This window comes from Pteropus medius, unplaced genomic scaffold (assembly GCF_902729225.1).
Source record: "Pteropus medius unplaced genomic scaffold, Ma_sr-lr_union100, whole genome shotgun sequence".
Lineage (NCBI taxonomy): Eukaryota > Metazoa > Chordata > Mammalia > Chiroptera > Pteropodidae > Pteropus > Pteropus medius.
In genome coordinates this window covers 5,039,115-5,054,959 of record NW_024347791.1, presented here as the reverse complement: position 1 = coordinate 5,054,959, position 15,845 = coordinate 5,039,115, and the positions used below count along the sequence as shown (strand labels likewise).

Here is a 15,845-nt window from a genome sequence, read left to right as displayed (position 1 = left end):
TCTTTGAGTATCGCCTTGGTACCCAATTTGTGCTCAGTAGGCTTTGTTGAGAGAGACTGACACTTTAATTCCAGAGGGACTGACACACTTTAATTCCAGCAAGAATCCTGGCTCCTTGTCTCAAGATGGACTTTGATCTCCAGGATATTCTAGAATTAACTGAGTAGCTAATGTATATGAGGTAGGGGAGTGCTAGTTCAGTAACCCTCTTCCCTGAGTTACTCTTATACAAAAACCTTATTATTCATGGTTTTATTGAACACTTTTTCCTGAAATACAAGGACTTGGGGTCCAGACTAAATTAAGTGTTTCACATGCATTTATTAAAAGAGAATTAGAGTAAGATACAGAGAGGAGAAGGAAGTTGAGGAATGTAAACTCAGGCCTTAGAGCTGCATGCTGAAATCACTGGTCAGGAGAGAGGGAGTAGAGATGGGCACTAGGGTGCTGCCGGAGGCTCTTACTGGGCCCCACATAACTGTGTGAGAAATGGGAATACGAATGATCCTGTGAATTGTAATCAAAACTTGAAACTGACTGACTTAGCTATGCCAACTGTATTAAACATTACCCAAAGCCTTTCTCATTCAAAATATTTAAATAGCACACTTATAGGACCATAAAAATCAGACAAAAAAATTTTGGATGGAGAAATGGGGGAAAGAATTTAGGATATGCACACTATCTATAAGAAAATTACAAACATGTATGAAATCGTGGGGAGATCCTGAAGTTTTTAGTATGAATGAAAAATGATATTGTTATCAGTCTTTTATATCCCAAATTTACTAATTTAAATGAATGTGAAGAACATAAAGACTTTGCATAGGTTCATTCAAAAGCTTGGTTCCCTCAATACAATTGTTCCAGCAGTTTTTGGTACGAAGAGTTCAAGAAGTATTTGCTAAATGAATAAAAGGTCTTAAATCCCTCGACCACCAATAGGCAGGGCTTCTAGTACACTAACCCTTATAGTTAGGGGGAGAAAACTACATTCAGACATAGTTCATCTGCTCTGTTGGAGCACATTGATACCTCTCTTTCCCTTTCATGATTCTTCTTAGTCACAATTTAGACTATATTGAAAAAGCTTTCCCCCGCAAAACCCCTAAAAAAATAAAACAAAACATATTACATATCTGTGTAAAATAGCAGTGCCTATGCTAGTGTTCTTTTACTAAAATACTTATTTATTCTCATAAAAACTGAATCTTGTATTCCTCTGGATGGTAATGGTAAATTGTAGGCCTATATATAGATTTCTCAATTCTGTACAGTGCAAACAGGTTCAAACAGTAGGATATGAAGTACAGATGTCCTGAAAAACAACTAAAATATTCCTTCTTATTAACAATGGTGAAAAAAGATAATGCGCTTCTTTTTTTTCTTTTTTCAGTAGTGGAGTTTATTGATCAGTAATAACTCATTAGCCAGGATACTTTAAAAAATGCATGTCATCTGAAAATATGTTGTTTCTGGATTTTTGACTCAAATTTATCTTGAGTTACCTTTAAATGATTATCACACTAAACATCTCTCACTACTAAAGATGAAGAAACACAAAGCTACTTGTTATAATTCTAAATGGCAAGAATTAGCCTACTAGTGACAGGAAAAGGATATAACAATAGTAACGGCAATAATGGCAGCTGACCAGAGCTGCAGCATACAGTTATGCAGACTACGCTCTGCACGATCCAGTAAGCTATACAGCATGGCAGCCCTGTAACTAACATTTATCTAGTATATCCCACCACATGCCAGGTACTGTCATGAGCATTTCATATGCAGTATGAAGCAGATACTACACTCATCCCTATTCTATAGATGAGAAAAAAGAAAGCATAGAAGGTTAATAATGCGCCCATTCTCAAGCTAACGAGTAACAGAGTCATCAGGCATCTGACTTAAGAGCCCACATTCTTAACTTGTTACCCTGTACTGACTAACTCATGGTTACAATCCCCATTACTTGAAAAAAAATCTCTGGTTTTACATCTTTCTTGCAGATAACTTTATTTTTGAAAGTATAAGGTATTTGGAAGACAGTATTCTTATTTGGAATAATCTTAAAAATACTATTTTACTAACTATATGGAAGCTGTTCCTTCATTCAGAATGATGACATTTATAGAATCTATTTAATTTGTAATCACATCTCACAGACCAATGCTTTCCTCCTTACCTAAAACAAACAAAAAATTAAAAAAGAAGAAGAAAAAAACAACACAAAGTACACAAGATTCCATATATGCATATACTTTAATAACAAGGTCACTTTGGCTGTAAATGAACAAATAAAGGGAGACAGAGAACAACACATGATACTATTACAAATATGGTCAAAACAGGCACATATGAAGCTTTAAAACATATACTGTGTTAACAGAGGCTACAACTACCAATTTTGATTACACACATTTTCTAAAACATTATCAAAGAGTGCAAAGTTAGAGCAATGATGTCAAGAAAATTTTAACAAAGTCTTTTAAGAAAGTCTAAAAACCTTCTATTTTCCCACACTGACTCTCAAAACTTTGATTTTTATATCAGAGTATCACTTTGCCACTTACACTTTTACCATACATGAAAAATTATCAAAAATATATTGATGGGTCTATACTAATTGTGACTATTTATATTTACATTAAGCAACTTCTTTTACCAAGTTCTTTATATACAAATTACCATGTGTCCTATGTGAAATTCATAAAAAGTTGAAAACCACAGAAATGTCATTAGAAACAACTGCTTTCCATCAAAGAACATTTTAAAATAATTTAACTGAAAACAGTATTGAACTCCCCCACCAATTTCAGCTGCAACAGTATTCCTCTTGAATGTTTTCTGTGATTTAAGGGGAAAAAAAACTAGGTAAAGCTTGATTGCAAGGAATTAAATTATAAAAATTTGATGAGTGTTTACGGACATTGCCTTCAAGAAAAATATAGTCTAATTAGGTTGGCAATAAAAAAACAGCAATAATTTTTTAAACGGAGATAGTTTAAGATAACTAAAGAAACAAAAGTCTTTAAAAACTGGCAACTGCACTGTATAAATACTTTTCATATAAATTTACTTCACAAACTAGTATTCAATAGCCAACTGAACTGAATATAGGTATGGCTTTTTTGATACTTCCCAAAAGTGCCAACATTTTTTAAAAATTAAACTATTTCCAAACTAGAAAGAATTTAGATTTCAGAAGTATCACAATAGATGAAAAAAAAAATTATAAAGACTTAAGAGGCAAAGATTTGGGGGAAAGTTTATAAAGGGATTATATTAATACTACTAAAATTACAAATTAAAATTAAAAAGTCACTTTGTTTTAGAATCATGGTTACATAAGAAAATGAAAAAGATCTCTTTCTGAGAAAAAAACCTGAGCACAAATTCATAAACTTTTCAAATTTAAAGGTCACTGAATAAGATGACCATAAAAATGAGTGAATCATTTTGTCCTGTACAGATGCATTTCTCTCGTCTAAGAACTGATTTTGTAAAAGTCACTGAGAAATTTATGCCTCTCTGGTTTGAAAACAGAGATTAGCTCCATTTTGGAAATTATCTTAATTTATGTTGATTACACACTACATTAAAGCAAGCAATAAAGCTCTACAATAGTTACCTAATTAGTGCTTTGTCGCTGGACTTTAGGACCGATACTCTGCATGTCCTCCTCCTGACTAGGACGTTTCCCACTGCTGAGACCAGTGCCCATGGAGCTTCTTCCTACACATTTAAAAAATGTACGTTAACAACAGGAAAAGTGGAAAGAACAGTAAGCTCAAATGCTTTATACTTACCTTGTTTTAATAGGTGAGTTTGCTGACAGTCTCCATGAGCATAATGTAAACTACCACTCCCTTGAGAGCAACCTGTTAGTATTTAAAACATAGTAAAATTACTTAAAATAAATTCCAAGTTGTATATAGTAAGACTACAAATCCAATTTTTAGCATTTGTATTTAAGGTCATGTATGCTTTTTAGGACAAAACTTTAATCCTTCATATGATCCAAAAATCACATGCCCAAATCAGGAAAACTGAAATTTAGGGTCATAGAAATATTGACTGTTAAAAGGCAAAAATCACTGGTAATCATTTTCTTTAAAAAATTTCTTTACTGGATGACAACAATTAGGCACTTGACCACAAAGGCAAAACATAGGGCAACAGTGAGATATACATCCTTTCTTCACCTTTTGACCTTCTATTCTACACTCCTCCCTCAGCACACCTGTCCAAAATATATGTCTTTAGAGATAAGGGAATAAGGGTCTGCCAGATGAGAATTAAACAATTCAAATCACAAAATGAGGAGGAGACACAGACAATGTGACAGTTACCTAGCCTGAGCAAATATATCAACCCTTCTAAAAAGAAACAGTGGGTCAGCTCAGAAAAGTAGGTTCTAGAGAAACATTTTTGTCACTGTGTCCAGATTATGGAAAAAAATGAGCATTCTAGCCCTAAGAGAAGTCACCTCATGGCCTTAACAAGATAATCTACTTATTTTTGTTATAATTTCATGCTCATCAAGTTATCCTGAATAAAGAATTCAGCTTTTCGGATATTCGAAATTGGAGAAGTTGGGTGCCCTGATCAGGGATGAAAACTATCATTGGAAAGGCTATCTCCACCATAAATTAATAATCTAGCATTCCCTGTTGATATTTTAATTCACATGATTCAAAAATTTTGAGTCTGTTGTTCACAGAATGGTGACCTCTATGCTGAAAATATTGTTTTTGAAGTTGTAAGAGTGAAGGTAAGACTCTGGACTATGGCAGCTTCACCACTGAATGGTGCTCCTCCTAGTCTTACCATCAGCAAGGCTTCTGGTATCAACTCGTTGCCATGCATTATTTTTGTACAACACTATTTTAAACTTCACACGACAATGTGAAAGTACTTAATTCCACTGAATTGTACATTTTAAATGGTTAAAATGCTAAGTTTTATGTTATGTATATTTTAGAATTTATTTATAAATTTACTGATGGCCTGTTTATGCTAGAGATTATGCCAGGTACTATGGATACAAATACTACTAAGACGTGAGTGAGGTCTGTCTTCAAGGGGCTCACAGTCACGTGAGAGGAGACAGATACATAAAATTACTAAGCACAAAGTCATGTTATTAGGTGTTGGGATGGAAGTTGGTACAGGACACAATGGGGATACTAGGGAAGGAAAGGTCAATTTCACTGGAAGATTCACAGAGATGGCCCATAGGCCAAGTCATAAACTAGTCGCCTCAGTTTCATTTTCTCAACTTCAGTTTATTCCTCTTATAGTTCTAAGATAAATGAGAATAATCTCATTAGAAAATATTGAGTGAAAGCAGCCAGACCCAAAAAATGAATACAAACTATGATTCTATAAAGTTCAAAAATGGGCAAAACTAGTATTAGAAATTATGAGAGTGATTACCTTTAGGAGGAGGGGGTAAATTAATGTGTTCAATAAATATATTAGGAATTGCCTTAAGATGGGATTTTATTTCCTTAGAGAGCTAAACGATAAGCAGGCACTTAGGATCTCCCTAAGTCCCTAAATTCATGAATACCTCTATCACCTATAACTTCCCCGTAAAAATGTAATAAATCATATTTTCATAAGAATAATAGTACAAGAGACAATGAGTAGAGGACAGAGCTTTGCTCATCAATTGGCTATGACCAGCTTAGTCATTTACAAATACCACAAATCCCTATATATGTCTTCAGTAGACATCATAGCAGTTAAATTTCAAATGCCAAGATTATATAAGATGGGGATCTTAGAGTAAAAGCAACTTAAAAAAAGCATTTCTTGTTTAAAAAAAAGTTTTTTAAGGCCAAAAGTTTATATAGTCACTTTCCCCTATGTTATACTATCAGTAGCACCAAAAAGATTTTCCACTTATAAAATTCTAACTTAAAGAAACTATGAGGGGAAAATTGCCTAAAAAAGAAATTCAAAGGAAAAACAGCAACATTTTTATATTGACTGTCTCTATTATATTTTTCTGAATTTTCTAAACTCTCTATAGTAAATAGTGGTTTTAAAAAGCAATTTTGAAGTATACTTGACATACCATAAAATTCATCTGTTTCAAGTTTACAATTCAACAAGTTTTAGTAAATTTACAGAGTTGTGTAACCATCAACACAATCTAGTTTTGGAATATTTTCATCGCCCCCAAAAGATCCCTCATGCCCATTTGTATTCATTCTCTATTCCTACCCCTAAGCCTAAAGTAACCAATAATCCACTTGGTCTCTTTTAAAGATATGCCTTTTCTGGATAGTTCATATAAATGAAATCATGAAATATGTGGTCTTTTGTGCCTAGCTTCTTTAAGTTAACATTCTATTTTTGAGGTTTATCCATGTTGTAGCATGTATCAGCATTTTGTTCCTTTTTATGAATTAATATGACATTGTAATGGATATACATTTTGACTATTATAAATAAACATTCACATATAAGTCTTTGTGTAGGCGTATGTTTTCATTTCTTTCGGATAGATACTTAGGAATGGAACTTCTGGGTTATATGTTAAATTTATGTTTTAGCTTTTAAGAAACTGCCCAAAACTGTTTTTCAAAGTGGCTGTACCATTTTACATCCCACCTCTCAGCAGTGTATGAGGTTTCCAGTCTCTTTGCATCCTCCATGACACTTGTTATTGTCTGTCTTTTTTATTCTAACCACTTAAGTGGGCACAGGGTAACCAACTCACCCCAGTTTGTCCAGGTTTCTTCAAGTGTTAGCCTTGAAAGTCTTGTGTCCCAAGAAACCCCACAATCCCAGCAATAAGTGATAGTTCGTTACCCTAAGTGGGTGTGAGTTACTGTCTCTTACTAGTTTAAATTTGAACTTCCCTAATGACTAATAATGCTGAACAGGTATTTTATAATAGGAAAAAAAAAAACCCTAAAAATTAAATAAAAACTAAAACACATGATAGTAAACAGATTATGGTCTGTTTATTATAAGAACAAAAATATTTTAAGACAGCTACATATAGCTTATTTATTTCATGAGCACAAAAAAAAATCTAAAAAAGGAGAGGAAGAAAATGCAATTTACGTTGCAGAGATTAAGAATTTTCCGCAGTCATTTAAAAACCTAAGAAAAGTCATAAAGAATCCTGCCCTTTGATATGCCGTGTGAGATACTGTAAAATAAAATCCCATAAACAGGGTAAGTATAGGGCATAAAGGAATATGCTTCAGAAGTATGAAAGTCTTTTCAAAAGGCGCAGAAACCTGAGGGGAGAAATGCTTTACAGCACAGTCCAAATCCTAAGGATCTTTCCACAATCATTTCCATGTCAAAGTTTACAATGCTCGCTCCTTCATCTGCCTATCCAAATGGTACCCACCCCACCATGTTTCAAGAAAACTTCCTTAATTCATCCCTCAAAAATCTCTCCCTTTTTACTTACTGCATGTGGAGGTAGCATCTTACAATATACCACTTTTTAAATTTGTTGTTGTTTCTCTTTCACACTCCTATTTAGACTGTAAGCTCACTGCAGCTTTTATGTCTTCTATGCCTTTTGAAAACCTCACAGCACCTAGTTACAAAGTGTGTTACAGGCAAATATTTACATGATTAGAGTACTTTTAAGATTTATTAAGATATATCATAAAATATCATGTTTATAAATTTGTGAAGCAAAATTATTCCAATTTAACTTGTTACCATGATTAGTTTTTGCAGATAACTCCAAATAATGAACAAAGATTTGAGTGGACTAAGAAGCAGTATGTACTATCATTATCCATTAGCCAGGCACCCGAAGCCTGTTGCTTCCTAGCCCCTCTGCTACCTGCCTGTTATCTTAGTGCTTCAGAGAACTCGTGTGGGTAGAAAAGGCGGGTTGTGAACTGAACAAGAGATCTGACAGAAATTTTGAAATGATACCTTGTTGAAATGTACTTCAAATTGTTAGGATACTCTGGGAAAGAACATTTCTGATGTATACTGTCATCACTGTCAACTATTTGTCTGTCAGGTGAAACACATTCTAGTAGTAAAATATTTTATCTTTTAAACACTACGTATGGCATTACATTTGTAAGGGAGGCCCAGTGAGACAGGAAAGAATAAGAACTTTAGGACTAATCAAACTTGAATCTGAATCTTAGCTCAACTACTTACTAACTATGGAATATTGGTTAAGTTACCAAACCTTTCTAGGCTTATCTCCCCAGTCATAAAATGAGAATCCCACCATCACCTCCTCAGGTTAGTGTGAGAATGTGGCAAAATTCCCTTTGTTCTGGAAACAAAGTAGGTAGTCAAATGTGAGCGCCTTTGTTCCTTTCTTCCTAATTGTTAGAGGATAAAATACATGCTCTCTTTCTTTCAAAAGGATGCAAGATATTTCTGAATTCAGAAAGATTCAATTTTTTAAAAGGTTTTATTTTTAATAACAATTTTGAATATCTGACTTCTTTTTTAAAAAAGTAAGCCTTCCTCAAATGCTGCCTTGTTTTTAATCAAATTAATTAGCTTCATGCTATTTTTGGTTAGAACCTTTGAAAACTGATAATAATGATTCAAATTTCCAATACATTCTGACTTCTTGACATTATTAATATCACCCATATTAAGAATATATGAGGCAACTAAATATATATCATACAGAAAACCATTACGGACCAGACCTTGTAAGAAAAAACTCATGCGCAAAGGACTAGAGGTCATACAGGAGCATGTGTATGATAAATCTTCTGGCTATGTTCACAGGACCACTGACCTTCTTAATAAATTACCTTATAGCTGATTATATCTAAAGAGAATAAAAAGTAATGAACATTCTGAAAATGATATGAGTTTCATTTTACCCTAAAATTGCTCTCCGCATTCAGTTTGCAAGATCTTGACCCAAATTCTACTACATGTAATGATGCCTTCCATCTCTAAAATGTCACTATTGGAGTGAGGGTGTGTGTGTACACATGTATGCATGCATACAAAGAACTTACTACACAAATTTTAAAGATAGATTTTTAAAAACATATTATAGTGAGGTTCGATAAACAATGTATTTGGTTATTAATCAATCTCTTTATGTTACCCAAGTACATAAATTTCCTTTTCACTTACTTCCACTGCTGCTACAACCTGGGATATTCTCTCCAGGAGAATACCCCATGAGGCCTCCATTCCCATTAGGATTAGAAGGCACTGATGCAAGAAGACCTAAAGGGAAAAAAATTCCTATTAAATGATGATCAAGATCAAATCAAGGATAGGTACATAAACAATTGCCAAAGAAACAAATCAAAGTCTGTTACTGACATACCTAGTCCTCTGTATCGTGAAAGCTGCTGGTAGATCTGTTTCATCCTCTCAATATTCAAACGGCTTGCTTCGGCATGGTTCACCATTGGTTTAGGATAATTAACTCCTATCAAACATTTGGCTACCTTTTGGATACCTTCTGGTGCATTCCAGGGATCATAGATATATTTCGCAGGGAAGCCCCTTAGGACAGGCAAATAACGCCTTTTGGGAGAAGAAAGAAAATTTATTAAAAAAATGAACTATAAGCAATTATAACAAACTATTTATTAGCTACGAATGACCAAAATCAAATCAATACCATTTAAATGATTTGTTTACTCTTCTCCTCATCTTTGCTGCCCATGATGAGTGGGGAATACTTTAAGCATTGCTTAAACATGAAAAGCTCTTCCTGGATTAGTTATTCCAAATTGAATAATAATCACTCTTGATTTACCTGATATAGTCTCCATTGGGATCTGTTCTCCTTCCAAAACCAACAGGGCAATAGCAGTGAAAAAACTGTTGGAAAAAGGAACTACAAGACAGCCACATCCAACTTCCAGCATTTATGCTCCAATCTGCATCAAGCAATAATTCTTCAAATACCTTCAGAAGTAACAGTAACCAATTAGTTTGCACACACATAATTCTCAAAGCAAGTATTTTTCAGGTCTCTGCAGAGCAAAAGTCAAGGCAAAGAAAATCTAGCATAGAAGTGTAAAACTAAACATTCCAAAGTTAGTTTTCTTGTCTATAATGTTCTACAATGAGTTCTTTCAAGAAAAGAATCCTATCAGTAATAAAGTGGATTTCTGAACAGGATTTATCTTTCCAATTTTTGCAGTGTTATGTGGGAGTAGGGTAAAAAAGTTATTCAAGTCACTGATTTAAAAGGAATATGAGGAAACTCATAGACACAGACAACAGTTTAATGGTTACCAGAGGGAAAGGAGGGGGAGGGGAGAGGTAGATAAAGGTAAAGGGGGTCAAATATATGGTGACGGAAGGAGATTTGACATTGAGTGGTACACACAATGCAATATACAGATGATAAATTATTGAATTGTACACTTGAAACCTGTATAATTTTATTAAGCAATATCACCCTAATAAATTTAATCTAAAAAAAGGGACATGAGGTTAAAAAAATAGAAAGAAAAAAAGCAGTAAACACTTTCAAGAAAGCAAAAGTGCTACCAAATAAATCATCGACAGAAACTTAGAAGCTTGGTACACTGGCCTACATAAAGGGAACATCCAAATATAAATGACCTTTTGAAATGTACTGGCATTCAGATGAGAGGTGGGTTGGGGGCTGGGTGAAAAAGGTGAAGGGATTAAGAAGTACAAATTGGCAGTTACAAAACAGTTGCAAGGATATAAATTATAACATAGAAAATACAGTCAATAATACTGTAATAATTATGTATGGTGCCAGGGGTGTACTAGATTTATTGGGGCAATTACTTCGTAAGTTATATAAATGCCTAACCACTACACTGTACACCTGAAACTAATATAATACTGTATGTCAACTATAATTGAAAAAAAATTGAACTAGGTCAGAAAAAAAAGAACTGCAAAATTCCCAGGTGTACAGATATTAACCAATAAACTTTTAAATAATTTTAAAAAATGCACTAGCAGTATAGAGTTTAAATTTTGAATTTATTGATTCAAAAGGGAAACAATGAAAATGAATTATTTTTTATAAATTCATTAAGTATGTGCTATACATCTACCTCATGTACAACTTTGTACTAGGAAATATGATATACAAAAAACATAGGGTCAGAAATGGTCTGATAAAACATGTATGCAACTCCTGTTATGTATAACCACAAGATGTCACAAAATAAATGCAGTATGCTTCACTTTACATAGTAGAAATATTACTAAAAAGCTGTGATGTTGAAGTGAGGTGAAATAATATATATTTTAAATTTACACTATGAATTCACTATTTCTAAGAACTCCCGAGTGAATTATTTTTGTGACAAAAATGACCACCCATAAATATATTGACAGAGTTAAGTCCAGAGTGTTAAATCTTATAGTTCTCTCGATGACTAGGCTAGTTTAGCCACAGAAATGACGTTAGTGTAGCTGAACCAGTTTTCACCATTTCTCCTGTCTAATTATACCATTCTGCTCTCCAAAAGTGTGATTGTGTTGTGGGAATTAAATGCTTTACCCACTGAAAAACTAGACTATAAACAAATGTACAGAATAGACAACTTCTAGAAATTATTTTAATAAGGTATAGAGTCCTTCAAAATAAGACCACCACGTACCTTCATTCCTTCTTCCCAACTAATCCACAGGTCACCTCGCGTCAGGAAGCAAGCAACTGCATGTCTGGCCAAATGGTGAATCCAACCCTCCTGACGAAGCTGTGTCATGATGGCATCAATCCATGGAAAACCTGTCCGGCCTTCTGCCCACTTCGCTAAAGCCTCAGGATTCTTATCCCAAGGAATCTGAACACAGATGGGGTTTCCTTCCATTTTATCAAAGCGTGGATTATTTGTTGCTGCTGTATAGAAAAATTCACGCCATAATAGTTGTCCATAAAGGGAAAGAGGAGGGGAACTGTTCTTTTTAACCTAAGATTAAAAAGCAAAGAAGTATTATAAGCAATTTTTTAAAAAGTACTTTGAAAAATAAAATCCAGTTTTAGTTAATACCTTCTTATAGAGATCTGTTAGTTTGAAGTAAAACAGTCGACATGACAAACAACCAAATCGGAGGTAAGGACTGAGTCCAGTAGGGCTAGCAAGCAAGGAATTTGCATTCATTCGAGGTCTTTCGAAGTTTGCCACCCAAGCCTGAAAACAGAGAGAATAACGTTAATTGTTTTTTCCATTTTAAAACAATGTTTGAAATTTAGATTTTTCTAAAAATAGTAATAGTTCTTGGGGAATAAAATATTATTATTCCAGCCACAAATGATGTTTTAATAATAATAAAAAAAAGGATAAAAGTATTTTTGTTTGTTTCAGCCATCTTCATGCAGCATATACTCATGCAAAATAAATTACCTCCAAATTCCTAACACAAGGCTGAAAACACCTTCAATCTGTCTCTTTGACACTGAAATGAAGGTGAAATAGAAGAACTCTATCCTAGCTTCAGACTTATGGTCATCAGATAGCAGCTTACACAGAAATAATAAAAGAGGTAGTATTAGTAGTAACTAAAGAGGAAATCATCAGAAGAGGAGGGAAAAGGTATTTAAGTGAAGAAAGAGTTATTAATTTTCAAACGATTAGGTTTGTGCTATTTTAAGTATTTCTCTCAACCCCTTTTCAAGAGTGTATTTTTTGTTTATAAAAAAAGAGTGCAGTTATTTTTTAAATGCCAATTTGGAAACATGAGCATGATCTATATTATCATACTTTTCTTTCCAAATGCCTTTCCAAACGTGTAAGGGCTTCAGTTTCTCCGCCTGGCCATACTGCAGAGGGTAAGCCATCTGTATCAAAACCTAAAAATAAAAAAAATTTAAAAATCATTCTTCTGGAACTAATTTTTATTTAACCACAATAATTGTGAGAAAAAATTACTTTACAGAAAAATTATGACAGTAACATAAAAATGAACTGAGAGTCCTGTATAGATTCTCACATATAGAGGCTATACCATATTCTCTGTTCTCTAGAATGTACATCTTAAGGTGATTACAGATAAATCACATATTTTAGAAAACATAAATAAGTCAGATTTATCACTTCTTAGTTTGAGTTTCTTTTCTTTTTTCTCCTTTCTTTCCCTCTTAATGCAATACAAATTACATGTGGGGTTTTCTGAGTGATTTATTAACTCAAGCTTCACGTTTGTTACCATTTATACCAACCTAGTTCTTCCAGTGAAGGGACTCCATATTTCTCATCATGGTCATCAGACAGAGGAGTTGTGCACTTTTCTATCACTTCTGAAGTAATTGTCTCTACTGGTATCTCTAGAGGTTCCATTTTGCTGATGAGGGTCTGGAATCTTTTATAAGTAAGAGGTGGTTGTCCACCATTGAGTTCTATGATCCTATTACGAAAGTTAGTAAAATGCAGTTATTATAAAAAAATGACAACATATTTTGAAGATAAGCTCTGAAAAGGCTTAAAATCAGAAAATAAAATTAATTACTTAAGACTTCCAGGAGAATTACCAGGAAATTTGTTAAAAATGGTTAATGAATCTAAATATCATTTTCTTTATTTTCTAGACATCTGCTAGGTGTTAAAAACATACATCAAGCAAATACCAAAACCTCTAAGACAAAGTGTACTAAGCACTTATGAGTTAACAAAAAAAAAAAAAAAAGGCTAACAGCCTAAAGGCAATAAGAAAAAAATATGGAAATGTAAATACATATTAACTTAGCTCAAAGAATCTCTAATTATCAATAAAAACTAAACCAGGCCAATATTATATCAAGGACCAAACAAGTTTCATTAATTAGGATTCTATATTACTGATTCTCTTGTGCTCATGCTCTTGTTAAAAATATCAGCATATTTATCTTATATACACATTTTATGTATCTATGTACATAGTTTATGTTTTCTTCTGATCACTAATTGCTTCATCAAATCATACTAAAAGAAAAGATGAGCCTTTGCCAATGATTGTTTGAATTAGACACTATTTGAGAATAACTAATTATTCTCTTTCACTATGGCCATTTGCTTAGCATTTAGCCTTCATAAAGAATTACTGGTAAAATCCAATGCCATCATTTTATGGTAAGAAACTGAAGCCTACCGAGAGAGCTAAATAAATTAGCCAAGGTCACATAGCTAAAAGATAGCAAACCAAGGTTTTTCTTAATTAATCTCATGAACCTTTAAAACTCCTAGCATTTAATACTTCCTAAATTTAAACTTGACCACAGATCCTTTGTTGAACAAAGCATCACCAAAGACTCTTATTTCAAGAAATATACTTTGAGAAACATGATATTATGCCATTGTTCAGAGACTACAGCTATGCAAAGTAATATTTCACATAATTTGCATCTGGACTTAAAACTAGACAGATAAGACATACACACATGAAGTAAAATAACTTATGACAATTATATAAAATATGTCAAGGCAGTATATGCCTATGAATCATATAAACTATGAAATCAATATTACAAAGAGCCCAAAAAGGCAATACCACAGTAGGCTGAGTTAGAATGGTCAAGGACAATTCTGATACTCTTAATAGCTTTGAAACTGAAATTGAGTATTTTTATCTTGTGCATTATGTCTGTAATTCTGGTATCTGTCACTGGATAAGTATCACAGCAGTTAAAATGATGAGCGTTTGATATACATTTATTTAATTCTTCCACAACTCTATTACGTATATGTTGTTATTTCCATTTTATAAACCTAAATCTCACAGGTTAAAACTTATTTGTCTATATACTTACTATACTACTGAACTGTACACTTAAAAATGGTTAAGATGACAAATTTTATGTGTATTTTACTATAATAAAAGAAGAAGAAAATACTTACTTGTCTAGGTCATATAATGTATGTGAAATTCGTACAATTACTTCTACTCCAGCTTCGGTAGCCAGTTTCTTAATAGCTGCATCTCGTTCCTTTCCAAAGGGCTCAGAATCATATTCAATGGAAAGTTTGGCTATGTTCCATTCCTAAAATAAAATAAAGGGGCAAAAATGTACACAAATTTTAAGAATAATTTTTCTATTATAACAATTCAGACTAGAAAAAAGTGAAAAGCTCAAACTCTACATATAAAAAGATTACACATAAATCCAACTTTGAATATGCAGGAAGAAAATATACAATTTATAAATTCAAAAATATGTAAATAAGAAATGTATGCTCACTAGACATCAAGCCTTGTGCTAGACATCAGACAATCTAGCAATATGCTTAAAACCAGTTTCCTACACTAAATGTGTCTGTAAAGCACTTTACTTTTTAAAATAATTTACACTTAACATTATCTCATTTGCTCCTCAAAACAACCCTCAGAGTTTAGCACTCTGGTTGGTATCTTCATTTTGCAGATATGGTTATTTTAAAAATTTAGCGACTTTCTCAAGTTCACAGTGAGCTAGAATACCTGAACGTATGCCTGCTGGTTCCATGAACTGGTTTTTAATAAATCTTTGAAAGTTGATATGGTATAAGGTGCTGTGTTGAGGTACTGTTTTATCTCTGATTACCAAAAAAATGTTAACTGTGGAAAATAGGGACATAGTAATAATAATAGCAGCTATTTGAGTGTCAGGTACTATTAATATGTTCTGCACATCTCTTCATAGTGATTTTCAGTGAGGAGACTGTGACTTGAGGGAATTAAGTGATTTTCCAGGAAGGAGTGGATAGTAAAGTTTTTTTTTTATTATTCTAATATCTACTCTGATATATTTTACAATGAAAAAATAATCACCTGTAATACTACTATTATTTAACAGATTATATGATAATATATTATAATTCTCCAAACTCATGCAGATTAGACAAGGGCTGTCACCAATGATATTTTTTTTTTTTAAAATAAACTTCGTGGTAAACATTTTATCT

General features: G+C 33.1%; 1 protein-coding gene across 1 annotated transcript in view; it reads right to left on the bottom strand.

The window, feature by feature from the left end:
- Nucleotides 1–2,243: 2,243 nt before the first annotated feature.
- Nucleotides 2,244–15,845, bottom strand: part of CRY1 (cryptochrome circadian regulator 1) — a 44,031-nt gene continuing 30,429 nt past the window's right edge. Inside the window, exons 3-13 of the mRNA XM_039877869.1 lie at nt 14,802–14,944; nt 13,151–13,335; nt 12,693–12,781; nt 11,982–12,122; nt 11,589–11,900; nt 9,749–9,900; nt 9,311–9,513; nt 9,112–9,207; nt 3,810–3,881; nt 3,632–3,735; nt 2,244–2,847 (exon numbers count right to left, since the gene is read on the bottom strand). Of these exons, the coding sequence (XP_039733803.1) occupies nt 3,632–3,735; nt 3,810–3,881; nt 9,112–9,207; nt 9,311–9,513; nt 9,749–9,900; nt 11,589–11,900; nt 11,982–12,122; nt 12,693–12,781; nt 13,151–13,335; nt 14,802–14,944 (1,497 nt within the window). The 3' untranslated portion in view covers nt 2,244–2,847. The remainder of the gene's footprint in view (nt 2,848–3,631; nt 3,736–3,809; nt 3,882–9,111; nt 9,208–9,310; nt 9,514–9,748; nt 9,901–11,588; nt 11,901–11,981; nt 12,123–12,692; nt 12,782–13,150; nt 13,336–14,801; nt 14,945–15,845) is intronic.